Source organism: Pteropus medius, unplaced genomic scaffold, assembly GCF_902729225.1.
Source record: "Pteropus medius unplaced genomic scaffold, Ma_sr-lr_union100, whole genome shotgun sequence".
NCBI classification, from domain to species: Eukaryota; Metazoa; Chordata; class Mammalia; order Chiroptera; family Pteropodidae; genus Pteropus; species Pteropus medius.
In genome coordinates this window covers 3,388,567-3,414,415 of record NW_024352784.1, presented here as the reverse complement: position 1 = coordinate 3,414,415, position 25,849 = coordinate 3,388,567, and the positions used below count along the sequence as shown (strand labels likewise).

The 25,849-nt window shown below is 50.3% G+C and overlaps 2 protein-coding genes across 5 annotated transcripts in view; one reads left to right on the top strand and one right to left on the bottom strand.

The window, feature by feature from the left end:
- The window catches only part of FCHSD2 (FCH and double SH3 domains 2), a 212,655-nt gene extending 206,697 nt beyond the window's left edge, over window positions 1-5,958 (top strand). Inside the window, 4 exon segments of the mRNA XM_039848321.1 lie at window positions 286-506; window positions 1,576-1,705; window positions 1,847-1,929; window positions 3,826-5,958. Coding sequence (XP_039704255.1) covers window positions 286-506; window positions 1,576-1,705; window positions 1,847-1,929; window positions 3,826-3,909 — 518 coding nt within the window. The 3' untranslated portion in view covers window positions 3,910-5,958.
- On the bottom strand, window positions 82-24,879 carry ATG16L2 (autophagy related 16 like 2). Of its 4 annotated transcripts, XR_005649670.1 has the most exons (19): window positions 24,686-24,879; window positions 22,818-22,917; window positions 22,132-22,234; window positions 18,100-18,173; window positions 17,571-17,822; window positions 17,334-17,399; window positions 16,865-16,984; window positions 15,838-15,900; window positions 15,123-15,231; window positions 14,640-14,745; window positions 13,886-13,956; window positions 13,537-13,608; window positions 13,303-13,429; window positions 12,864-12,969; window positions 12,024-12,173; window positions 11,729-11,776; window positions 11,508-11,609; window positions 7,833-11,162; window positions 82-7,236 (listed from the first exon to the last, which is right to left on the bottom strand). XR_005649670.1 is itself a non-coding variant. In XM_039847966.1 (18 exons), exons 1-18 carry the CDS (start codon window positions 24,801-24,803, stop codon window positions 11,075-11,077), a joined length of 1,875 nt encoding a protein of 624 aa, XP_039703900.1. In that variant the 5' UTR covers window positions 24,804-24,879; the 3' UTR covers window positions 82-11,074. The 4 variants fall into 4 exon arrangements, 3 of the variants coding, with proteins under 3 accessions (XP_039703900.1, XP_039703901.1, XP_039703902.1); XM_039847966.1 differs by having other exon boundaries at window positions 82-11,162; XM_039847967.1 differs by having other exon boundaries at window positions 82-11,162; window positions 13,303-13,423; window positions 24,686-24,878.
- Window positions 24,880-25,849: the final 970 nt, after the last annotated feature.

The following is a 25,849-nucleotide window of genomic DNA, read 5'->3' as shown; positions in this document are numbered from 1 at the left end:
GGCACTCTTTATTTGGTCACATTTGGCCTAAACTGTATTACCCTGGAGTCTTCAGTAGGTTAAAAAGCACAACTCTATTCCTATTCTATAACATGTTTTCCTTTATTTGGTCACATTTATCCTTTACAGTAGAAACCTAAAGTTGATCTTCAGTGAGTAAAAAATTACAGCTTTACTCTTATTCTGTATGATGGTCTTTTAGTTGTCACATTAGCATAGGGGTGGTTGCAAAAGTAACCTGGTCGTCATTGTCCTTACTGCATTTCTCTCTCTCATGCTACCTAGTCTGTTTCGTGAAAGCACTTTATGACTACGAGGGCCAGACAGATGATGAATTATCTTTTCCTGAGGGAGCAATCATCCGAATCTTGAACAAAGAAAACCAGGATGACGATGGCTTCTGGGAAGGGGAATTCAATGGGCGGATTGGAGTTTTCCCATCGGTGCTAGTGGAAGAACTTTCAGCCTCAGAAAATGGTGACACTCCATGGATGAGAGAGATTCAGGTACATGAAAGCGGAATTAAAAGATATTAAAATATCTGGCAAGTTGTTTGTGGGCAAGACAAAGCCTCAACGGATCTATAAACTGAACAAATTTTTTTTTTAAAAAAAAAGATAAAGAACATGACTCCCAAGGAGTCTATTGACCCACGTAAAAGTGGGCTGTAGTCTCAGCCTCACCCCCACCACTCCAGTCCTCAGTTGCCAGGTTTCTGCAAAACCGAATTTGGGAAAGTAGGGCCTCATCAGTCAGGCTCTTGTGTAATGCCTGTATTACACCTTTACTCTCCCACATTCTGTTCTCTGAATCAGTTAACCAAAATGCTAACTTGTATGTGACATACAAAAGAATAGTTTGGTGGTGAGACAGAAACAAACCTGAAAGGGAACGGATTGTCTCTGTGGTTAGTTTATGTGGTAAAAATATTGGTTTGTTCTTTCCTTCACTGTCAGAGCCTCCCTGCCCAGCCCAGGTCGTGCCAGTCCATTTCAGAGAACTGATGAGCCTGCCAGAGCCCCATTCTTTATACTCATGTGGCCCTAGGCTTAGCTCATCACAGCAAAACTTGCCTTTATAGGAAACCCCTAATTTGGACCTGTCACAGCAGGCCTGACAGGTCCAGGACCATCAGGAACATGTCCGCCCACCTTCTGTGGTGTTATGACGGCTTAGCCCGACGTTCACAAAACCTGGAGAAGTCAGAAACTCAGCCGATTATTTTATCTTCACCAAAAAATACAACTTGTTCTTTTTTGAGTTCTTAACTGAATTTACTGAATTAACTAATTTGATATGTTTTCAATCGAATTCTAGAGAGTGGTTTGACATGATAACTGTTTAAGATAAACTATAATCAATGGTATCATGAGGAGATCTGTGAGAGGAAAATGGGTTTTAGGGTTTGGGATGGTTATTCTAGGCTCACGTCCCACTAATGAGGCTGACAGAAAAAATGTCAGTAGTCATAACTTAGCTCCAGAGAAAAGTAACTTGTCCAGAGTAGTCAGAGAAGCAAGCTAGTCTCTCCTTTCCGAGGTGACCACTTTGTAACCTCTGTTCACTTTGTGGCAGATCTCTCCTTCCCCCAAGCCACCCGGCTCCCTGCCTCCACTGCCGTTGTACGACCAGCCTCCCAACAGCCCTTACCCCAGCCCAGATAAGAGGAGCTCCCAGTACTTCCCCCGCTCTCCTTCAGCAAATGGTAAGGGTTCTCCTGGACTTGGGTCAAAATGCATTTCATTCAGAAATCCACTTATTCACCTGTAGGGCAAACAGACCTGCATTAGAAATTTTATTGCTCAACAACACAAATAAAATGAGCTTCTTTGGTTCCCTCCTTTAGAAAATAGTTTCCATGGTGAATCACCAGGATTCGCACAGGCACCAAGGCATACTCCTGAGACCTCATATGGGAAACTGCGACCTGTAAGTCTCTTATCTGGCAGGGTTATAGAATGTACAGTTCTTCCAAATTGAAAGTTAGAAAGTAGTGTTTTTCCATGGCCCCTTTGTTACTAATTCCCCCATGCAAGGGTGAGGTGGGTTTGGGAAGATAAAAAGAGCTCTTGAAGAGGAAGGCTATAGAAATCACATCTTGGAAGGTCCAGTCTACACTGGCACTTTTTTCTGAGTCATGGTGAGATACAAGATGATCGCTATGAAAGTGTGTTTGAATTATAACAAGCTCTATGAGCATTAAAATGGTCTAACTGTGAAACAGAAGCACTTTTTTTTTCAGCAAGCATTTATTGAGAACCTATTTTACAGGCCTATATTTGCCTCTTTGGGGGACACTCCATGCCTTTTTGAGGTTTGAGAGCTTCTCTAGTCAAGGAGAATCTACTCTTACAAATAATCACCTCTACTTACTGCTCACTCTGCTATCTGCCATGGACTCAACCCCATCACCTCCCTGCGAAACAGCTTTTCCAAGGGCATAACTTTCACGTGCTGCTCCAGTGCATACTTTACAGTTTTATTTTCCTGGACCCCTCATCAGCATTTGACACTATTCCTTGAACCACTCATTTCCTTTGGCTTTGTTCATTCAGCAGATGTGTATTGAGTGCCTTGTTAAGGACTTGGTCCTTTATCCTAAATGTGATAGGAAGCCATTGTAAAATTGTAAGCAGAACTGTGATATGACCAGTTTTGCATTTTTAAAACACTGCTATGGCTGTTATGTGAGGAATGAGTGGAAGATGGCAGAAGGGACATGGGGAGCCATCAGGAGGCTGAAGCAGTGGTCTAAGCAGGAGGGGATGGTAGCATGGACCGTGGGAAGAATGGCAGTGGAGAGAACTGGGCCAATGTGTTGAACCAGCCTTTCCTGGTTTGCTTTCTATCTCTCTGGCCCTTGCTTTTCATCGACCTTCACAGGCGTCTCTGGCCTCTATCCATCTCTGTTGATGCTTCTTAGGATTCTGTCCATGGGCTGGTTCTCTTGAAGTCATTAAACCCACTCTCCTTGTGTAATCTCATCTACTGCCACAGCTTCGATAACCATTTATTTACTGACAACTACCAGATTTATAACTGTTAATCCAATCTCTTCCCTGAGCTTCAGACTTGTGGGCATCTCAATGTACATGTACCAAAGCCCCAGAACTCAGCAAAAATGAGTTCATTATCCTCTTTGCCAGTGCTCTGGCCTCCTACAAATAGTAATCACCAAATCTTGCCGAGTTTCCTTCAGAGACAGCTGTCAATCTTTCCACTTCTCTACTCCTCACAGCTATCACCAATTCAGGCTAACATTTCATTCAGATGACTATAGAAGTCTTCTAAATTGTCTTCTTAACCTATATCTTTGCCCACCTCTGCTGTTTTATCCAAACTGTTAACCAGAGTCATCTTTTCATACATCTGATACTGCTGTTTAAAATCTACCAATGACTTGTCTTTGCCTACAGAATAAAGCTCAGATTTCACAACTTAACCCCAGCCTACCTCTCTGATCTTCTTTTGCAACTCTCCATCCAAGACATGCTACAAGGTTTTCAGTTCTCTAAACATTGCTCTCTCTTGCTTCCAGCCCCAGGCCTTTGCTGTGAATGAGGCCTTTAGAGCTATAGTGACCCTTGTGCCCATGAGGCTTTCAGCCTGTGCAAAGACCTGATTGTTGTGTTTCACATTTCATCCAGAACAGTAACTCCTCAGTGTGGGAAAGAGTGAAAATTGGGTTGAAAGCACATGCTCAGAGCATTTCTGAGACCCCTGGGGCGTCCATGTCCTTGGATAAAATGACCAGTTTGCATTTGGATGCTTTAGACACTGAATCAAGAACCTGACTGACAAGCCACGTAATTGTTTCCTGCTCAGGTCCGGGCAGCTCCCCCTCCACCTACACAGAACCACCGAAGGCCAGCAGAGAAGATCGAGGATGTGGAAATCACACTGGTGTGATGATGGGTTTGCCCGTCTGTTACTGCTACAATCAAGGCCAAGCTTGGAGTTTGGCCAGTCTTGTTTTTTAGGCACCTTTGCATGATGATGACTCTTGAACAGAGCAAAACCCAGGAGGATTATAAATGACTGAGTGGCCTGGTGGATTCCTCCCATGTTTTGGATATTTTGTGCCTTTTTTTGTTGTCATTTTCTATGTCATCTCTCCTACCATAGCACAAATACTAATGGGCCCTCAAAGCAGAGGGGGACAGCCCTCATGCCTAACAGTGGTCCATTTTTATATGAGACTCAAGACCAGGCCTTATCCAGGGCACAGTCACAGAGACACTGATCATGTGCACTCGTACAGTATATTACTGTGGCCACAAGGTTGTGGCAAAGATTCTCATCTTTTTTCAAGTGGCTTTTGCTCGTCTGATCGAGTTTAATCAGATCATGTTGGCTACATAAGAAAGCAGAAGGAGGGATTTCAGGAGAGGCTGGCTCCTCCCCGCATTTAGTCCCCAGACTGAGGAAGTAGAACCTTATTGGAAACAAGCGGACTGCCTGAGTGTAGCGCCAATTGCATTAATGCACATCTCTTCCACAACTAACAGATTTAAAACAATAACAGTGTCCTTCGTATTAATATTTATGCCATTCATTTAGTATTAGTGGAGCTAATATGGAGGGGCTGAACAGTAGCCAAATGTCCATCACATAGACTAATAGAAAGGAGGCCGCGGCTAAGGCAGAAATGGAGCTTCCAGATCTGAAGTGAGCCGATTTAATGTTCTTTTTGTATTCGGGTATTTTTCATCTTAATTTTTGCAGCATATAGTCCTCTGACCAGTATCCTTATAATCTGAATGTCTAAATAAATTGGGGACACATACTTGCCTTGTTAAGCTTCTCTATGGGGAGCCCTGAGCATTGTTTTATTCTCACGCCAGTGCACTGGCCCAGCCAGCCAGGTTGTGGCTGGTCCAGACCAGCAGCCACCCCGGGCAGAAAATGCAGCTTCCCAGGTACCACTGACCTGACATTTCCTTGGGAGGAAGAACCTGTGGCTCATGGAGGAAACCAGCGTCCTGTGAAAAAGAACTAAAGGATTGCACACCCTGCACAAGTGCTATTTGACAAGGAAAAGACAAGTTCTCCACGTCACAGGGAGAGCCAGGAGTAGCTTTCTCCACGGGCTAGCAAGCCCACAGCAGCAGATGTCCCAGAGTCAGCCGCTGCTGGCCCTCCACCTCCTATGGAAGATAGGGAGTGAGTTAACTAGGACTAAGGGATATCTGCCAGTTGTTTATTTTTTTTTAAGAAATCAAATTCACAGAATTTAATCTAAAAGTTGTGTTATGCTTTGAAAACTCCATCCTTCCTAAGACTCTAAAAACTTGAAATGCTCGCCCAATGTCCCCATGGGATTATTGACCAAAAGTAAGGTCATAGCTGAAGAAATTTTTAGTCATTTGATCACTTCAGTGACAATGTCCATTGATGAATCTTCTCTGTGATTAGGAGTTTTTTTGGGAGTTTTTTTTCTTTTCTTTTTTTTGCATTTCTTAACCTGTTGATCTATTTGAGGTCTTTTTATGTTATCAAACTTATTCTTAAGTTTAAAAAAAAGAAATTAAGGGGTGGTTTTTTTAAGATTTTAATGTTTGCTGGTATGTTAAACATCTTCCAAGCACTTTAAAAATCTTCAAAGTGCATAAAATCAGGCAGTTCTGCCACCCAGTCTTGTATTCTCTCTCTCTAGCTAGCCAAATTGTCCTTGAATCTGGATTTTCCACATTTTCAGAGGGTTATTTGAAATTTTTTTGTTATATTTTAAAATATTTTTTGGAAGAGCTGCTAATTTTATTTTAAAAAAACAAAGTTGTAAAAATATGCCTCCTTTTTATAAAGAACCCCTCCCTCCAAGACATGTTATCCAGCATCACAGTGCACAGGGCCAGGCTCTGAGGGCGTACCTCTGTGCAGATGTGCTTTCTTTACAGTGGCTGTAAAAAGTTTGTATTTATTATGTATAAAATGTTGAATAATAAAAAATGGAATTAAGCTTTCTAAGTTTACTTATAAAAAGATTCGGGTAAACAGACTTTTGCAAAGACAGTGCTTCTTATAAAGACACTCCTGGGAACTCCTTTAAACCATACAACAGATACAGAGAGGGAGAAGTAAGTTAATTTTTCCGTGGGACAAATAGTCCCTGATGTCATCTACCTGCCAAGTGTAATGTCTTAGATGCTAGAGATAGTAATAAATTAGTTGTGGTCTTTGCTTTCTAGGTTCTTTCCCCAGGGGCTAGAGAGAGGAGACAGGTATACACATGACAATACCGTGTGACATGTGCTGGAAGAGAGGAGAGGACAGCGTGCTTCCTCTCTGACCCTCCACCCCAGCCCATGTCCACAAGCCAGAGAGGCAGATGAAAGGATACTTTCTGCATGGCTCAGTGTGTCCTCTCCCTCCGAGCTACCACATCCCCAACCTTAAAAGGAGTAGAACAAGATGATAATCCAAGGGTTTATCTAACTTTTATGTTCTAGATAAGTTCACTTTCTAGACACAGTGAGAACATCACCTAAAAAAGGTTGCAATATTTGAGAACACACTTATTAACACAGGCTTCTTGGGATGGCTAGAAATTCGAAATTCCAAGCCACAGGACTATCCCTGGGACAAAGCAAATCCTCGTCCTCCAGGTTGTGATCACATCCCAAGCTGTACTGTTCACCTGCTGCCCAAATAGCCCAGCCACAACTTTTGCTTGTGGGGCCAGTTACTGCCTAACCCTCTCTGAGTGGCCTTATGCCAAAATCTGGCTGCTCTGAATCTTCGCATTTATTTCGCTCATGAAGTTGTCTTTCATGACAATGAAGTAACGAGTTTTAGTTAAGGGGAGAACTGTCATTTGTCCTAAAATCCTACAGTTGATACAACCAGTATATTTCCTCCTAGACCCTTCCTGTGTTTGCTCTGTTACTGCTTGATCTGCCAAGAACCCCATGAATGCCAAAGAGCATCTTGTTCCTGGACCATTTTCCTGGTACCACTGGCCAAAAAAAAAAAAAAACCGTGTATTTCAGCCATGTCTGTTTTGGAGAGCTCTGGTCTAGGAATATTTTCCTGGAATATTATCCTGAAACAGAACAGAAATGAACTGAGTGCTAAACACCTGAGTAAGCAGCCTTCCTGTGGTCAACCATTTGCCTCCTGTGAGGGGCAAGCAGGGAAAGGCCAGGTCAAATGTCCTGTATTCAAGTCCCCTGGCTGCCTTGATGAGCTATGACTTTAAACTCGTTTCTTCATCTTTCTGGGTTTTGCTTTCCTCATCTGTAAAGTGGGGATGAAAGGGCAATACAAATTTTCTAAGATCCATGAGGATCAAATAAGATAATGTACAGATAAGCTGAAGATAGTTTTGACTAATGGATGTGCATCCAGAAAAAGAAAACAACCCGCACCCAGATATGGTCTGTCTGAATCCCACCAATGGGTCCACAGGTGGGATGTTCTCAGGATTCCTCCAGAGAACATCTTAGGGGCCAGGACCACCACTATCCAATTGCTGTTTGTCCTGTCATCAAACTTACTGCCCCAAGCCATGTTCTGTGCACTGATGACCCAAATGACTCAGATCTCATCCCTTCTACTGAAAGGCTCATATTTGGTAGAGAGACTCAGGAACAGCAGACTCAAGCCAAAGTGTCTCCCAGGACAGGGAGATGACCAAAGAGCAGCAGGAGCCCAAATTAGGGCTTCTGTCGTTAATCCCTCTCAGGTCTTAAGCTCATAAGGACTGAGACTGACCAGGGCAAGCAGAGGTGGTGGTACTTATACCGGCAGAATGGCCCCAGGAAGGACCTGGGTCACCTTTGGTGAGGCCCAGAGCCATGGAGCAAGAAGACACAGATGGGGAAACTTCTCACCCTGGAAGACACTGTGATTTGTCCAAGATCTTTCATGAAGACAACTGGGAGCAGAACCCAGAACTGGACCTCCAGAAGACCAGGCCAGCCCCTCTCTGCAGAACCTGAATCCAGTTTTCGGAAAAGAGAGAATCAGAAGCCCGGGTTCTTATCCCAGCTCTGCTGTGTGACCCTACACGAGGCCCTGTCCCAGCTCTGGGAGGCAGACCCTGAGCACCTAAGTACTGAAAATCTGGAGAGAACTCAGTACTGAAAACCCGAATACTGAAAACTGAAAACCTGGAGAGGTGTTCAGCACCAGGGCTCTATCACCACTGAACAGGGACCGCAGGGACTAGGGGTGCAGACTTCCCGGCACCTGCCCCGCTTAGCCTTTGCTGGCCCCTCTCCCTCCAGGCCCACCTCATTCCCTGGAACACCTTGGCCTGTCTCTGGCTCTACCAGGAAGCATTCCTTCCAAGGAAGTTCAGGTGTGCTCCCTCAGGTGAGGCAACTGTACCCCAAGGTGTGCTGTCAGATTTACCCACGAAGAAGGGGAGGCTTCAGGGGAACAGAGGGACCACTGTCCTAGGAATTGAGTCAGATCATTTCCCAAGGACCTATTCTGGGTTATTTAAGCAGTCTTCACTGCAGTCCTGTGAGGTACTTGCCCCAAATGGGGTATAGCTGGTAACAGCCTCCTGTTCACCTCACTCCTTGGCCCTGCATGTCCCTCACTTCAAGGAACACTAACCCTCCAAGCTCAGGCCCAGGGCCCACAATGGGAAAGAAGATAGAGGGAGGGATTTAGGTTAGGCATAAAGCTAGAGTCACCCCCTGGCAAGAGGTATACCCTGAAGCCCTAACTGGGAGCCCAGATCCTCTGACATTTTGTTTTTAAAAAGTATAAGAGTCATAATCCAGCTTTGCCAGCTGTATGATCTCATATCACTTAGCCTCTCTGAGCCTCAATTTTGTCTCTGTGAAAGAGATGTCTATAGTATAAGGTAGTTGGGAGGAACAATAAAATACTGCAAGAAAATCACAGAACACAAGGCCTGACGCAAGCCCTGGGTAATGGTGGCTAATGGAAGTAATGGTCTTTCCAGCCATGAATTCTAGAAGGCGGCAGTGTGGCCTCTGCAGAGATTAGGCAGTGGTGACTCCTGGTGGCCACCGGGAGCCAGGGCATGAGGGCTGGGCCTTTGGGAATCTTAGATCTGAAGAACGCTGGACACCTAGTGTCTTCAACTGCACGACTTGCCAAGTCCTTGAGTAAGAGAATTTAGCCACTGAAACATTTCCTGAAGTTTTCTCTGTGCCAGCCTGATCCCAGGAAACACTTGATTCCCATCCTGGTCTCCTCCAAGAGCTCCCTGCTGAAAATGGAGGGAGGCAGACACAAATGAGAGCATGGGCCACAGGAGGCCCCTGGCCAGCCTGGCAGGTGAGAGAGGGCTTTCAGTGAGAGGATCCTGAAGGATAAAGGTGAATTAGGGCCTGGGAGGGAAGAGCACTGAGCATAGAAGAAAACACATGTAAGGCACAAGAGTAGCAAAAAAATAAAGATGCAGCTGAAATCAGCAGGGTAGCTCCGGGTGCTCTGAAATGCATGCCAAGAAGTTTCTCTGTAGGCAGCATGGGAATGCCAGGGGGTTGCACATGTGACCATGACACCTTAGAAGGTCACCATGGCAGAGAGGACTGGGTGGGACGACAGCAGGTCTAGAAGTTGGCCTGTAGTGGCAGCAGGTATGGAAATGAGAGTTAGACACAGCGGCCCCAGGCCTTGGTGCCAAGAGGATGTGGGGTGTGAGGAGAAGAGCTTATATCAGCAGGAGATGAGGCCCAGGAGGCAGCTAGATATGTAACCTAGAGCTTAGAGGAGAGCTGGGTGGCCAAGAGCAGTGAGTGATCTGGGCGTTAGCAGTGTAGATATGGGTGTTTAACCAACTCTTACATAGCCTTTGACATGTGCCAGAAGCTTTACATTAAATACTAACACGTGGAGTCCTTACGACCTTTGAGGAGGAAACTGAGGCACAGAAATGTTAAGTAACTTTCTCAAAACCATTCAGCTACTAAATAGTGGAACTGAGATTCATCCCCAGACAATCTGGCTGAGGAGTCCAGGCTTTTAGCTCTCTGTCGCCCATTCTGAAAATTGGGACTGGCAAAGAGTCCCCCAAGGAAGACTGCAAGATCATAAAGAAGGAGGCTGCGAGTTCTAGAGTAAAGACTTTGATTAGCAGCTGAGTAGACCCCCAGAAGGCAGCCCCCATCATTCAAGGACGAAAATCCCCTCTGCTCCCTCATGACTGGCAATGACCGTCCTGCTGACTCCTCCACCATACCCCAGGTTGGTGAAGGAAGTAGGGTGCCCAGACTCTACCCTGTTGGGTCTGCCTTGTACTTCAGAGGCTTGTTGTGCAGAATATATGTGATGCCAATGTAAGTGAAAGCCCAGACCCAGGCCCAACCCACCGCTGCCCTCCCAGACTCGCAGACAGACACACACAGGCTGTGCCCTGCCGCTCCAGGTTCTGCCTCTGGAGCAAGAACATGGCTGGTCTAAAGGCAGACCTGGTATATCAACCAAGTACTTGACATCACTCTCCAGTTTGTTAGGACACTTTCTACCAGAGCTCTTCTGGACTACTTCCCCTGCTCCCTCCTTGGACTCCCATGGTCCTTCTTCAGCCTCAGTCTACCCTGCATGCCTGAAGCAGGAGGGTCCAAGGTGTTGACTTGGCCTCAGGACCAGCTCAGACCAAAGGTGAAATTCTCATGGCTCTAAGAGCCACTGCCTTTTGCTGCCTCTGGCCTTTCTTCATGCTGTGTCCTCTTAGAATTGAACAGCACAGAGGCAGGACGAGCTCTGTCCAGCTCTGCAGAAGGAAGAAAGGGGGCCAAGCCCCGATCTTCTCAAGGCACCAGCCCAAACGTCTCTCTGTTCCCTAAATGCTGCAAAGAGTAAAGCAGATACCAGTTTAGATGCCACTTTTGGCAGAGAAAGTGAGGAGACAGAGATTAACATAAAAATACTGTAATCTCCACCAAACCACACTGTGTTTTTTTTTTTAAACAAACAGGCCAGGTCCTGCCAGGCCTTCGTCCCAACTAAATACCCTGAGGCCATCCCCCAACCCTCTACCCCCACCCCACCTGCCCGCTGACCCTGGAACCAGATGGAGTAGTGGGAAGCTGTTCTCTGGCTTCAGACTTCGGACCAGAGCTCCAGCCCAGGCAGGAGGTTGTGCACACTAGTGCCAGAGCACAACCTTTCTGGCTTGGTCTACGCTCACCACATGGCTCCCGGAGTAGCACCAGGCCACGGCGTTGACAGCAGCACTGAGGAGAAGGAGGGCGAGGTTTCAGGGGTGCACCAGGAGCTGGGCCCGCAGCCTGGTGCTGCCCCTCATTACTGGACCTGGGCAGTTTGAGACCCTCTCTGAGCCCATTTCCTCACCTGTAGAATGGGCTCACAGGGCTATGGTGAGGTGGAGCCAAGACCATGTGGAAAGGCACCTTGTGAACTGTGAAGGGCTCTGGGAAGTGGAACGTGTGGGAATGAGGGCTGGGGGTTCCAGGGCCTAAGCGTGTCAGAACCTAGAATTGGCTCAGCAGGACTGGGGCTAGGGCAGCATTGGCCTTGAGGCTGGGGTGGGCAGGTGGATGGGTGGTGGCCATGCTCACCAGTGGGGTCCCCGTAGGCTCTTCTTCAATTTTCCAGTGTCTACATCCCAGATATAAAGGGCTCCATCCCAGGAACCTGCGAGTGCATAGCTTCTGTCCGGACTATAGTGTTCACAGCAGAGCAAGAGAAGAGGAGATCAGAGGTGAGGACACACACACACACTGACACACAGTCAAATTGGGGCACACTCGGGCAGAGGCATGTGCTTTCACAGACACACCTGAACACGGCTTTGGTCCAGTCAGAACCGCACTTGAAGCCATCAGCACTGAGGACAGACAGAGTCAGATCACAATGGAGGTGGCCATCAGTCCCTGCCCTCAGCCAGAAATTTCAAGAGCTTCCTCTCTCCATCAAGGGTTTGGGCACCTCAGCAGGCCCTGGTTCAGAAAGGCCTCTAGGGAGGGCCCCCCCCCCAAAACCCTGTTGACAGGCCCTGGAGGGCCTTTTACAGGGAATGAGAGGCCTAGCTGCCCCAGCCGAAGCTAAAGGATGAGTGGCCACAAGGCAGGTACCTGAACACCTGGCGGATATTGCTGACACGCAGGTCGATGACCTTGAGTGTATCATCACGAGAACAGCTGAGTAGATGCAGCTGATCATGGCTGAGGCTCAGGGAGGTGACCCGGCCTTGCACAGGGATGACCTGGATGCAGCGGGGCCCCCTGAGGAGCAAGAGCAGAGATGGGGATAAGGAGCAGCCCACCCTGACAGGGCCACTCATGACAAGCTAATGAAGTCCAGAGGCACTGCTGGTCTCAGAGTACAGGAGCAAGGCTGACGGGGACTAATCTCTCACTGCAGCCAGCCCCCTCCAACAGGAACTTAGGCAGCCCCTGACTCAAAGCTGAAGCCCCTGCAACACTTGGGTCACTAAACTAAGTGCCAGAGGGAAAGTAATGGAAGTCTGCCTTTACATGTATGTGCGTGAGAGAGAAGGGTTTCAAACAGCAATCAGTACCCACCAGTAATGAGAAGCCTGAGACAGGCCAGGCACTGGATCCAGCCCTGGCTTTTATAAACCAATCAAACTTAATGTTGAGCTGTTAGATTAAAAAAAAAACAAAAAACTAAAACTTATGTTCCTTTTGATTAAAAATTGGTAACTAAATGTAAAAAAGGAGCTTCTGCATCTTGGTTGTCAAGGCTCAAGCAGAGTCCAGTGGTTGGACTGAGAACCACTAAGGTGGCACAGGTCCCCCAGCTGAGCCTTCAAGGGGCTAAGCCCAGCACAGAGAGGCCATCACAGCTTCACTTCCCCGAAGTACCCTCCACAACCCCATGGCCAGAGAAAAGAAAGAGAAAGCAGGACCTCTGTCCCGATGCCTCTACTACCCATAGCCCACTCCTGTCACCTGCTGTCCCAGAACCGGATCTTCTGGTCATTGTGGCCACTAATGATGACATGGTCCCCACACACCACGTCATTACAGTAGGAAAGAACATTGATGGTCCTGGAGCCTAAGGAACAAGGAGAGCCCCAGTCTCAGAGGAGGGTTGTCAAGAGCCAGCCCACTAGACATATGAGAAGCCGAAGCCCAGGAGCCCCCGATGGACAGTATCCTCCCAAAACTAGAACCTGGGATCCCCTGCTTCCCAGCCCAAAGCCTGTCACCAAGAAACTGGCAGAAAGCACCAATGGGAGCCAGAGAAGAAGGGACTTTGAGAAGTTTCACCCCAAATGCCTATGAATCTCAGAATCACTCCTAGAGAGCAGGTTGAGGTCTCTTATGGCTCAGCTTTGTGGGGAGGGGGTCTCCAAAGGGTAGGGAGTGGGGTGGGGCTGGGCCTCACAGTAGGCACGGCCAAGGTCCCACTCCTTCACTGTCCGGTCTCGGCTCCCAGTCACCGCCTGATGCCGTGTTAGCTTGAATTTGGCAGCTGTCACCTTGTCTGTGTGTCCAGACAGTGTCTCCTGCCCCTCATCACAAATATAAATTAAGGGCATGGCCAAAACTCCATAACAACCCCCTTCCAGGCCAAAGCATGACCCCTGACCCCCACGCTGCCTCCCCAGTCAGACCTCACCTTGGACTGTGCCTCTCCCACCTTCCAGAGCTGAGCGGCCTGATTGTAAGTAGCTGCCAATACCTGGGAGCCCTAGAGAGATGGGAGTGGGAGAGGTCCTAGACCTGAGCCTGGCCAGAGGCAACATCCCTCAGGCCAAAGAGCTAGGGCAGGACTGCCTCTGAGCTTCCCATAGCCCAGGTCCCCTAGGCAGACCAAGGAGCCCCTGGGCCCAGGGAGGAGGATTTGTGTACGAGCCTAAAGGCTGGGTACTAGGATGTCCATGTGTTCCCGCAGGTCCTAGGGCCCCCACCTGCCTGGCAATGGAGACTGAGGGAGGTGGACATCCTATGCCACTCAGTGGACTCACCGAAGGGTCAAAGTCCACACTGGTGATGCTGCCGCCAGCTCCTTCAAGGGTGTGGTTGGCCTCCAGACGACCTGGGGGGACCAGAGGAAGGGACAGGTACAATGAGGTCACTAACCTCATGAAAATGAGAAGCTGGAACCAGGAGTGGGAAAATCAATCTTTCCTAAGTTAGAGGACAGAATTGCTGGATCTGTTCTAGGGGCCTGGGCTGAAGGCTGCATCTTCCCAAATTGCCAGCAGGGAGCCCTAGGGGAGCAGCTTGTCCTCTCAGAGGACTGGAAAGGACCAGAGAAAAAGGCCTGTCCCTAGGTCATGCAGCAAGCCAGGGCCAGGCCTCCTCTAAGAAGCCTCCAGGAGCCAGCTCTGACTCCCCAGTACATACCCCTCTACAGAGCCTAGGGTAGCTAACTAATGGTCTCCTGAGTTCTGAGAGCTCAAGTGATAACAGAAGTGGTCTGGTAGACACCAAGGACCTGCTCCTCAAGGGCAGACCCCTACCTCTCCTAACAGCAACCATCTGAGCTCAACCCTCCCTATCCTGCAGGCCTAGACCCCAGGAACTGGGAGGCTCTACCCTTCTTCAGAACAGTGAGCCCAGAACTCTTTCCAAGGGGTCATCTGGCTACTGCCCACAAGACTGTTCCAGGTGAGGAAAAATAAAGAAATCCAAGACCTCTGCCCACAAAGGAGCAAGCTGTGGGGATGGTGGTTGGAGAGAAAGCACCGGGTTGGCCCACAGGACAGGGACCCTCACCTCCCACAACATTCCAGAGGTGGATGAGACGGTCAGCCCCTCCAGTGGCCAGGAGGCTGCTGTTGGGTCCAAAAAGAACAGCATTGACCTCAGAGAGGTGGGCATCCTGTGGAGAAAAGAGGAGGTTGGTGCCCCTGGTACTTGCCATGCAGGCCTCTTTGTACATGCTCACAGGCTCTCTCTAATGCGTGCCTATACACACCAGAGGGTCTTGTAACCTCTACGGAGACCCCTGCAGCAGCCAACCACCACGCTATCCTCTACTCCACCAACTGGCCTTCTGGTCTCCCAGCCTCCTGTCTCTCCTTCTCCAGTCCACACCCTCATTATAAAAGACTGAGGGGATCCCACCACAAGCTGTGGCAGAAAAACTCCCGATCCTGCCCAGGAGCCTAGCCCCGTTTTCCTGGCCTCTTCAGACCAGCCCTGGGACCCAAACTCCCCATATCAGCACCGCAGGCATGTGGCCCAGCTCTTCCTTACCAGCACATCCTGAGCCCAGGTTGGAAGTCGGGCGGCCACGCACACAGGGATGCTCTGGTATCGCTGCTCAGGGGCTCCCCCAATTGAGTGGCCTCTCCTCTTCTTGAAACTGGGGGTGGGGATCAGGAGGGCATTCAGCAAGCCCTTCTGACAGGAGAGCCTCAAGCTCTCCTGAGGAGACAGCAACAACAGAAAGCAGACATGAAAGACGGCAGAACATGGCCAGGAGGTACAGCAAGCAAGGTCCCCAACCCGGCCTCTAACCCCTGTCAGTGTGGAGATGAAAGGAGCACAAAGAAAAGCACAGAAACAGGGCAAGGTAAGTGGATGCAGAGAAATCTTGGGGCTGGGGTTCCAGCCCTGGCCTTGACACTGCTGGCTCTGTGACCCTGAAAGATCCCCTGACATTTCTGAGCCTCAGTTTCCCAACTGAGTGGGAGTTCCTGTCTGCCCTCAGGCTAGCACTCTTGGTCCTCTGTGAGGAAACTGGATGAGGGACAGAACCTGGAGGATAGCCAAGCAGGGGCTCAAAATGAGGCCATGCACCCAGCTCCTGCCTCTGAGGCTCAGCAGAGAGACTCATGCAGACTGCTGGGCAAAACACGAATGGATAGACCAAGGCGCATACACAGACCAAGTCTGGACTCCAGGAGCCACATAGGGCTCCAAGGGGCCCCACCCTTTCATATACATGTCAGTGCACACACATACTTACTCCAGAAGCCCCTTCACCACATCAACACAGCGGGACAGCGTCAGAGAGGTGGCAGAGGCAGACCTGGGGCAAAATCGAGAGGCTAAGGAACTAGCTGGTAGGTGTGCAGAGAGCAGTCATTCATTTCTACACTCTGCCAAGGACTTGAGGGCTCTTAACTTCTTGAGCTCAGGATGAGAACTTGACTCCTCCAAGACCAGAGGAGCAGGATGACCCAGAGCAGTCCCAAGAAAGTGGAGGCAGGGAGGAAGTTGGCAATGAAGTCTCCCAAAGTTTCCTTCATGATAGTAAGAATCGCCTCACTGCCAAAGTACCTCCAACAAAAGTTCCTGGGACACTTAGCTGGGGCCTGTGGAGGAGGTGGTGGTGAAGGTGCCCCCAGGCTGGGATAGCATAAGGTTGGGGGCAGGTGCATGGAGCAACTTAGGCCTGCTGAGTCCTCAAAAATGCCCAGGAGCTGTGTCCTGGGATGACTTGGCCCACAGGGCTGCCAAGGGCTTTGGGGACCAGTGTATCATGCCCCTCCCCAAATTCCTTCAGGCCTGGATACAGTAACCTGTAAGGAAGGGCTTGAGGAGAACTTTCAGGTTGGAGAATGGGGGAAGGAGCTGCAGCCTCGACGCCAGGCAAATGAAGACAGATGCGGGGGTGTGGGTGGGGGGGATGAGGGGAGGAGCCCAAGGACTGAATCCCCAATCAGGTCCAACCATGTGAACTCACATATCTCCACATGCTCAGATGTTCATACATACTCAAGTATGCTCATCCAGGCTTGCACACTCATGTGCTCTCATGTCCCTATGTATGCAAACACATGCCTGTGACAGCTGAGCCCAGGGCCTTCACCACAGTTTCTCTCCCTTTCACTAACCTGACACCCAACCCCAGTGGAGATCAAGCCTGTCCTGGGAAGCATGAGCTGTATTCCAGAATCTTCCCAAGGCCCCTCCCAACCCAAGAGGTGGCTTAAGGTCCTAGAGGAAGACTCTGGGGTGGGCCCAGCTTAAAGCGCTGGGACAGTCCTCACCTGAAGGCCCTCTTCTTCCACTTCTCACCAGCCTCACTATCCAGAAACTCTGGCTCAGCAGGCAGGGCTGGAGTCATCTCGGCCCCCTCCCTGATTCCATCTCCTAGGGTGTCTGGGTTCCTGGGAAAGGGAATGGAACTCAAGAAGGTGAACGGACCAAGCCAATTCCTCCCTGCCCCAGTGCCTGATATGGTGAAGAAGTGCCGACCCGGTAAGTGCACATGTGAAGGGCCCAACGTGTTGGCTCCTATGACCTCACGTGTCTACGTGTCCTGTGAGCTCGGTCTACATGGGGACCCGGGGACCCGGGGACCGTGGCTGTGCACACGTGGGGTCAGGTACATGAGTGACCGCAGGCAGGTGTGGGGCAGGGTAGAACTGGAGGCAACGGCCCGAAAGCAGGGAGAGAGCTCCAGAGCACGAGGGGCAGAGCCAGTGGCTGAGGCTCCCGGCACATCCCCACTCTTACTCGCTGATGCTCACTGTCCGCTTGGCGGCTTTCTTCAGCTCCTGGGACACCCGCGCCTGCTTGGCCCTGGGGGAGAAAATATTCCTAGGAGCCGGGAGCGGGACTCTGCCGCCTTCCTGCGAGGGCAAGGCCGGGTGGGTCCTTGTCCTGGGGGAAGGTGCGCGGGAGTCTCGTTCACCTCCAAGACAAGGGGCGTGACCGCTCGCTTCCCCGAGGGGTGGGGCCCAGCGCTCTCACTTCTCCCGGCGCTCGTTGCGCAAGTTGCGCTCCGCAGCGGCGCGCGCCTTGCGTTGCACCAGCCTCTCCAGCAGGTCTTGCGCCTCTTCCTCGAGCCTGCGCAATGCCGCCTCCTGGAGTCCGGCGTGCGCGCGCAGCGCCTCATAGGCCGCCCGCTGAGCCGCGTTCCGCGCCTGCAGAGCGTCCACCTGCTGAGCGTGCTGCGCTCGCGCCTCCTGCAGCTGTGTCACGCGGGCCTCCAGAGCCGCCAGCCTGGAGCAGGAGCAAACCAACATCACTGCCCAGGGGGGATGGGTCTCAGAGCTGGGGCAGACTTGCCCGTGGCCACGCGCCAGCCAGGCGGCTAAAGCAAGTCTCCCACCCAGCCTTCCCTCCTCAACTCCTGCGGCTCCGGGAGTTTGGGGACGTGGGGAAAGCTGTCGGCCCTGCTGGAGACACGCGGGCTCACTCCGTACCCCCTCCCAGGCAGAGATGGCCCGGAGCCTCCCAGAGGTGGGCACGGTCCCTCTGGCACCCGCCGGCGCCTCACCTGCGTTGCCGCTCCTCCAGCTCCGACTCCAGGGAGCCCAGGGCTGCGCTCTTCTCCACCACCTGGTATGCCATCTGGGGGCAGTTAGGGGCCAGACAGGTGGGCTTCTGTGTAGGACTTCAGCCAGGGTCTGCTACTCCACCCACCCGCCCCCTTATTGAAAAGCAAGTTGAGGCGCAGGTAAACTTAGGGTCTTGCACAGGAATGCACTATGGGGAATGCACTGCCATTTCCTAGAACAATAGAGGGGACTTAGACTCTGGAATCTAAACACCAGAGTTTCAAATCTGGCATCCCCACTAATTTTCTGTGACCCTGGGGTAGTCATTCAACCTCTCTGAACCTGTTCTGTTTTTCCATCTGTAAATTGGAAATGATAGTGCTTACCCAATATGGTAACAAGGAATTATTATAAGAAATAGTATTTCAAATAATGGCAAATTTTAAATTTTTTTATATAGCACTTATGTGTGCCATGCCTTGTTCTGAGCATTCTACATATACTACCTCTTTTAATCCCTGTAACAACACAGGTAGGTACTGCCATTCTTCCCATTTTACAGACAAGAACATCAACACAGAGAGATTAAGTTTCTTGCCCAAAGTTACGTAGCTAAGTGGCAGAACTGATATTGGAACCCAAGCCACCTAACGTTATGCTCCAAGTAAAGGGCTGGTCCACAGGAGGGGTTCAAGGGATGTGGGTTCTGTTCCCCACCTCTCCAACCCTCCACTTACCCAAGCAAAACATCCGGAGAGTAACAAAGAGCCCTCAGCAGAGGCACACAGGCTAAGGAACAGGAATGGACTGTGGGAGCACAGGGCCTAGACTGAATACTTGAGATGCCCCACAGCACATGAGTGGGGGTGAACGTCATCTCATCTATACTCCTGTGTCATGAACAATCCTTCAACCAAGAGCCAAGAGCTGGGGAAGCCTTAGAGATAAAGCTCAACTCTCACCCTTTGGAGCTGAGGGATCGGTGGGAGAGACAAACCCCAATAAAAGCAGTTCCCACCAGTGTGGCAAGAGGAACATGAGGAAATAACCAAGGCTGGGGGCTCTATTGCTAACTTGTTCCTGTTCTCATGTGGGCCTGGTGAAGGACACATTGAGGAGCAAGGTTGGTGCAGTGACACGAGTAGCTTGAGGGCCTTTGGACGGCCCCTGGCGGGAGGGGCAGGCTCAAAGGCAGGACCTAGCGGCGTCCGTAAACATCAAAGAGCGCCTGCGCAAACCGAATGACTTGGGAGAGACACATGAGGGCGCTTCAACCAAGATAACAGAAATCGTAACGTGACGGTCCCGCATCTTTCTGTTCTTTCTCTTACAGTTTGCGAAGCACAGCCCCCTTCATTGCCTCTCTAAATTTACGCAACCAGAGTCCTAGTATCACAGAGTGTGAAGGACCAGAGATGGTTCAGAAATTACGGACTCTAGGCCAGACTCTACTTCTGACTTACTGTGTGACCTTGGGTAATTCTGGTTCCTTGGAGACCTAAGTCTCATTTGTAAATGAAAATACGTTGTTGGAGGGATCAAATGAGATGCAAGAGTGAAACTAAATCCTCGAACTGTCTATAACGGCAAAATATAGTCAGGAGATTGCCCCTCAGATTGAGGGGCCCATTTCCTCATTCAACAAGTTACAAAACTGAGGGCCCCAAAAGGGACAGAAGCTTGTCCCAGGTCCCAGCAATCTGTGAACAAGGAGCCCTGCACATGCAAGGCAGGGAGGCCGACTTTCATAGCTGACATAGTTTATAACATAATTCCTTTCACCACTAAGCAATCTGACTACCACTTCCACTTCCTCACCTGTCATTTACTTTCACTGATATTTTCATATTCAATATTTTTTTTTATCTGATGCTTTTCAAAACTCTAATAATAGATTAGTGGTTACCAGGAGTTAACCACTGGTTGGGGGAGAGGGGAATGTTGTGACAAAAACAGGGTAGCAAGAGAGAGATCTCTGTGGTGATGAAATAGTGCTATATCTTGATAGTCACACAAATCTACACATGTGACAAAATGACAAAGAATTATATACACTTCATACCAATATCAATTTCCTGGTTGTGTGTGCTGTAGTTACATAAGATGTAACCAATTGGGGAAACTGGGTAAAGAGTACACAGGACCTCTCTGTACTGTCTTTGCAGCTTCCTGTGAATCGATAACTATTTAAAAATAAAAAAAAAATGTTACATGCTTGCTTTGATATGTGAAACAGTACTAAGAACTAAAGAAAAAGCCCCTCCTCATCCCTTGGCATATCCAGTGAGAGCTGACTGGTGTATGAAAAAGTAAGGGAGTGCTGAGGGCGAAGGGTGTGTGGAATTACCCCCAAACAAAGGGAACCATGAGCTCAGAGACAAGAGAGTGGCAGGATATAGATATATACACACAAAACTGATAATAGGGAGATGTGGTAAAAGGGGCTTTTACTTTTGTACTCTCTGGGCTTTGTTCTCTTTGAAATATTCACAACAAGCCATGTATTGTATATTGCTTGTCTTTTTTTAATGGAAGTCATTTTTATTATTAAAATATATCACTGAGTGCTGTATGGAGAATGGGTGAGGGTGCCAAGGGAGGAGTCATTTAGGGAGGAATGAGGATAACTTGGACCAGGCTGGATATGGTACAGGAAACAGAGAAGTTGATGGATTTGGAGACAGGATGACTAGCTGGTGACTAGCTCAGAACAGAAGGCTAGGAATGGTCAGGGGTGCCCCTAGGTTTCCAGCCTGGTGACTAACTATCAATGGAGGGAGGGGGCATGATCTACTTCATTCATCACTTAGTCTACAGATATTCATTAGCATGGACTGTGCAGACAGGCCCCAGGGATGTGATAGAAGCAAAAAAGGCATCTCAAGCCTTGGGGCACTGACTGTCGAGAAGGGGGTTCAGATGTTTGAAAATAACCTCTCAAATGTCAAATTGCTACTACAACAGAGCTCTGAGAGAGGTGCTCACTCGGTTCACACCCCATTCCCACACTAGTTGGGCAAGTGAAGTGGCATGTGTTCACTGGCCTATCAGTCTCCTCCAGTGCACTGGAAGCTCCGTGGGGCCAGGTCTTATTAACTGTTGTATTCCCTGTGCCTTGGATGTATCAATTGTCAATAAATATTTGTTGAAAAAATTAATGGAGAACACAGAGGTGGATGCATGTGGGAGGTAGTTCAAAGCCTGGCTCCACCTCGCTAAGCCTCAGTTTCGTCTGTAAACATGGAGTTGTGGAGGATGAGCTGAAATAACAGATAGCACAGTGCCTGTGTGGAGTCGTTTCAATGTGATGTTGGCTATATTATTATAGAGGTGATAATGAGTCTGACTTTAGATGTGAAGTCCAAAAATCAGCTGAGCAAGAGAGAGAGTCTGGAGCTCAAAAGTGAAGGCTGGGCTACAGACAGGTCTGGAAGTCAGCAAACAATGTCTCCAAGGCTGTGGGAGTCAGTGAAACCACCTGAGCTCCAAGGAACATCCACATGAAAAGGGAGGAGGCTAGGGGAAGAGGGAAAAGAGCCAGAGAAGGAAGCCGAAGCAACAGCTACGGAAATTAGAGGTAAACCAGGAGAGTGTGGTGTAACAAGCCAAGAGACACCATGGGGGGTGGGGGCAGCAGTGTCAGATAGAGGTAGCACACCTGCCATGGAGGTGGCCCACCTTACTCATTTAGTCTGAAAATGTGTATTAAATAATCAACTGGTGCTGGGCCCTGGATTTGGCAGGGCAAGTAGTGAGTGGAGCTGGCTGGACCATCCTGAAGGGAAAACAGAGTCCACCTGGGCCCTGTATACCTCATCCTCCTCCCTGAGCTCTCACTTCCTCCAACTGCTATTGAAGCCCACTTCATCCTGGGCTGCCAGAGCCAAGCTAGAGGCACTTTCACCCGTGTCCAGCCTCAAGGCTTGGGGAATGTCCCTCATTTGCTGGCTCCCTTGGACCACATCTCCCAGCCCCCAAAGTCCTGGATCCTGGCCCCACCCCATTCTCTCTCAGACCCCTGCCCAGCCTACCTCACCACAGACCAGCCGGAGCCCCTCCTCCTCCTCTTGCCACTTTACCCTCAGAGTGGCTGGCGATGAGACTTGGTCTGTATCAGGCCCCGACTCTTCCTCCCTGCCAACCAATTAAAAGAGTGGTGCTCATTGTCCCTCTATTCATTCAGGGGATACGTATGAGGAGCCTTAAGCCAAACCCATGCACTTTCTCCTAAGAAAGTTGGAAGCCAGAAAGCCAGTAGAGGAAAGAGCACGTCTCCAGAAGCTGAAGCTGCCCATAACGCCTCAGCTCAGGGAGTCCCCCAGGCCTTGAGTTCCATGGCAGGGACCCTCCTCAAGAAGCATCTCACAACTCTTGAGTCCCAACCCATTCCTGCTTCTCATCTTCACTCCCTCTCTGGAATAGGCAGCAAGACCCTTCTGTAGGCTTCAATTTAAGGAACACAGACAGAAAGAGGAGGGGGGAAGATAAGTATGGGAGTGGGAGGGGAAGGAGATGGGACTAATGCAAGATAGACCGAGAAGGGTGGTAAAGAAGGACATTCTAAGCAGCTGGCCTGGGGGAAGGTTGATGAACCCAACTACCCTGGGCAGCAGCCAGAGGTCAATGAGGTACCAGGGAGAGAATGAACCCAGAATAGACAATAGGGGCAGGGCACAGGCACAGGCAGCCCATTGTGACTATGAACACACACACTCACCAGGGGCCCTGATGGGTAGCAGGAGTGACATCATTTGGCTCTGGCTGCAGCTTCTCTGAGAACCGGGCCAGTAGCTCAGCCTTCTCCAGGAGGCGGTTATCTAAGGGTGCAAGAGGGTGAGCCTGGGGTAAAGATAGACACTTTTCAGCAGACTCCAGTCATACAGGTTACCTCTCTGGCTGGGAGGGCTATAGGAGCCCGGGGGTGCAGAATGGGACAGCTACTTGCAGGTTGGGCTCTGCCCCTTGTCTGAGGGGTGTTTATGCAGCTCTACCAGGACTTTTAGCCCTGGCACAGCCTCTTCACAGCACTAGCCCCCAGGCCCTCCGTGAAGACCTGCTCTCCCAGGGACAAACAAGGATGACCACTGCGGGGGGGTGGGGGGGCAGGGGATGGCTGGGCACCGCCAGCTGAGAATCCTGAGGAAAGAAAGGGCCAGGGATTGATCCCCCACCCTTCACCTGCCACAGGGCAGGGCCTAGCCCCAGAGAGTGATGAAACAAGCCAAACTCCACTTGCCTGTGGCCTTTGGCAAGTTACTTCCCCTCCAGGGGCTCTAACTTTCTGGACTAAGAAAACAATCTTGACTTCCCTAGATTGGTGTAAGGTTCTCCGCTCCCCCCGCCCCCCCCAGACCAGAACACAGAACCCTCGAGCAGTTATCCAGCAGACCTCAAGTTTGATGGTTTATGCTATAGACCCCAAAACACATCCCCTCCACCCCCAACCTGAGTTCACTTCTTTTTTCAAGGAGTAGAGTGAGGGTGGATAAGCCCAGGCCTACCTCCTCAGCAACTTTCCCTCACCCAGTCCCCTGCCTGTGTCACTCTCACCAAAGTCACTGGCCTAGTTTTCACATAAAACCCTACCCCAACCCCCAGGGCGCTACGCTGGCCTTCCAGCAAATCTAAAGAAGCCATTTTGCCCAATTTATGGGTTAGAAATCTGAGGCTTAGGGATATGTCCTGCTCAAGACCAGAGATAAAAATGGACCTTCACTGTATCTGATTTCAGACTTCCAGGGTCTCTCCAGTCTCACACATTTGCAACTGGTTGTTGTTGGTGGTGTGTGTGTGTGGCGGGAGGCGGGGGAGCAGTTAATTAAGCATCAGCCAAGGTTAGGCCCAGTTAAGGAGCTGGAGGGATTGTGGTTAGACTTTCAACCCACACACACAATCTCAGGTGACTAGAGGTGCTATACACAGATGCACACCTGTTTATCCCACTTTAAGTACCATACTTCCTCTTGACCAGCTCCCCAGAGACAACTCTGTGAGAATCTGACTGCCCAGGGCTCAGCCAGCTCCCTCAGAGGCCTGGGTTCCTTCTCCCTCAGGCCAGGGTTGGCTGGGTGCTGAGGTGCTCCAAAAACCTGAGCCAGGATCACCTATCAGTGGCAAAGCCTGAGACTGAGCTTCCTCCACAGAGATTCAGAGTTTTATTCCCTCCCTCGATAATCCTGCATTCTTAAACTGGACTATGGGGACTGCCTAGCAGGAGGAAGCACAAGAGACCTTACAAAACCAATACTGGCTGAAGCACAAGAGACCTTACAAAACCAACACTGGCTGATGAACCCGTGCCTAGGAAGCCCAGCTCGCGGCAGAGCCTCTAAGGGGCAAGGAGAGCAGGCGCATCAGGAGTGAGTTCCAACCAGGAAGGGGCTCCAAGGAGAGCCTGGGTTGGAAAAGGCAAGAATGTGGCTAGTCGGAGATGGGATGTAAGAGAGAAGGGATCCAAGCAGGCCCAAGGTTTCGGAGGCCACAGGCGTTGGTACACTGAGTCACAGTCGGAGAAGCCGGACAAATATTCTCCCGGAGCCCCGTCCCCTCCACGGCTATCTTCCAAGCCCCCCGGAGAGCACTCACAGGCCGGCACCAGCTCCAGAAAGAGTGTCTTTTGCGTGTGGTCCCGCTGCCGCAGCTGCCGCACGATGTGGCGTTTCCAGCGGGAGGCAGGGGCTCTGGTACTGCAGGGTTCAGCCATGGCCTTTCTCTCCCGCCTGCTCCCCGCGCACCAGGACCCAAGCAGGCGCTAGCAGGCAGGGGCGGAGCCTCGCGGGGACTCCCTGACGTCGGGAGGGAGGGCCGCGGCGGGGAATCCCCGGGTTGTACCAAGAGCGTATTTAGGGGAGAACAGAATGCGACCGTCGAGGGACGCGGCCCCAGGATCTACATCACAAGGGGCCCCACAAGGAATTCTTACTTAACTGGGGGCTCCAATTGCTGTCAGGGGTAATAACCGGGACTCCAGGTCGGAGCCTCTGCGGCAGCTTCCCCCGTGCCTATTGGTGCACTCCGCAGGCGGGGCCTCCTGGGCCAGTACTCCTTAACCCCTTAACAGTGCCCGCGGAATTCACAGAACCAGACGCTCGCCCACGCCCACTCTGGAGCAGGCAGTGCTCTAAGGCTCGAGACTGGAGACCTCCGTACACCTGGCCCCCTGCCGTCGAGGCGCTAAAGAACTGTGAGGGGAGACAACACGGACACAAGGCGCACACGCAGTATGACAGCGAGATAAGAAAGCACAGAGGAGGAAGGAACTGAAGGGAAGGGGGCTCAGCTTTCCAGAGATGATGGCATTTGAGTTGGGTCTTGAGGGAAGAAGTAAGAGTTGGCCAGGAAAAGAGAGAATAGGATTCCAGGCAGCGGGAAGAACAAGTGCAAAGGTTCGATGACATAAAAACTCTTGGTGGATTCAGGCCTGGAAGGACAGGGGGTGACACTGCCTTTGTGGTGAGCAAGGTTTAGGGATCCAGTTCGTTGCAGAAAATTTAGGTCCCTGTGAGTTAAAGGGATTTCATCCAGCAAACCCCCGGCGCAGAGGGGAGACGCCGATTGCCTGAGATCGCACAGTGTCTGAGCTGTCCTGCAGCTCAGTATCCTGACTCAGGGCTCAACAAACGGTGTACTTTATTTGGTTAGCCTCTGGAGGAGCAGAAACATCTCTTGCAGGCACACTTGATAGTAATCATGGGTTTGAGGAAACTGTGATAAAATTACCTCCAGCAAGACCCATGTCTAGAGCTTTCT

What these genes read in the sequence shown, in the direction of transcription:
- ATG16L2 (XM_039847966.1), bottom strand. Translation starts at nt 24,803, where the DNA reads ATGGCTGAACCCTGCAGTACCAGAGCCCCTGCCTCCCGCTGGAAACGC. An exon ending in TCTGGAGCTGGTGCCGGCCT is followed by an intron (nt 22,918 to 24,685) that starts GTGAGTGCTCTC and finishes TTGCACCCTTAG; the next exon opens with ATAACCGCCTCCTGGAGAAG. An exon ending in AGCCTACGGGGACCCCACTG is followed by an intron (nt 11,163 to 11,507) that starts GTGAGCATGGCC and finishes CCTTCTCCTCAG; the next exon opens with TGCTGCTGTCAACGCCGTGG.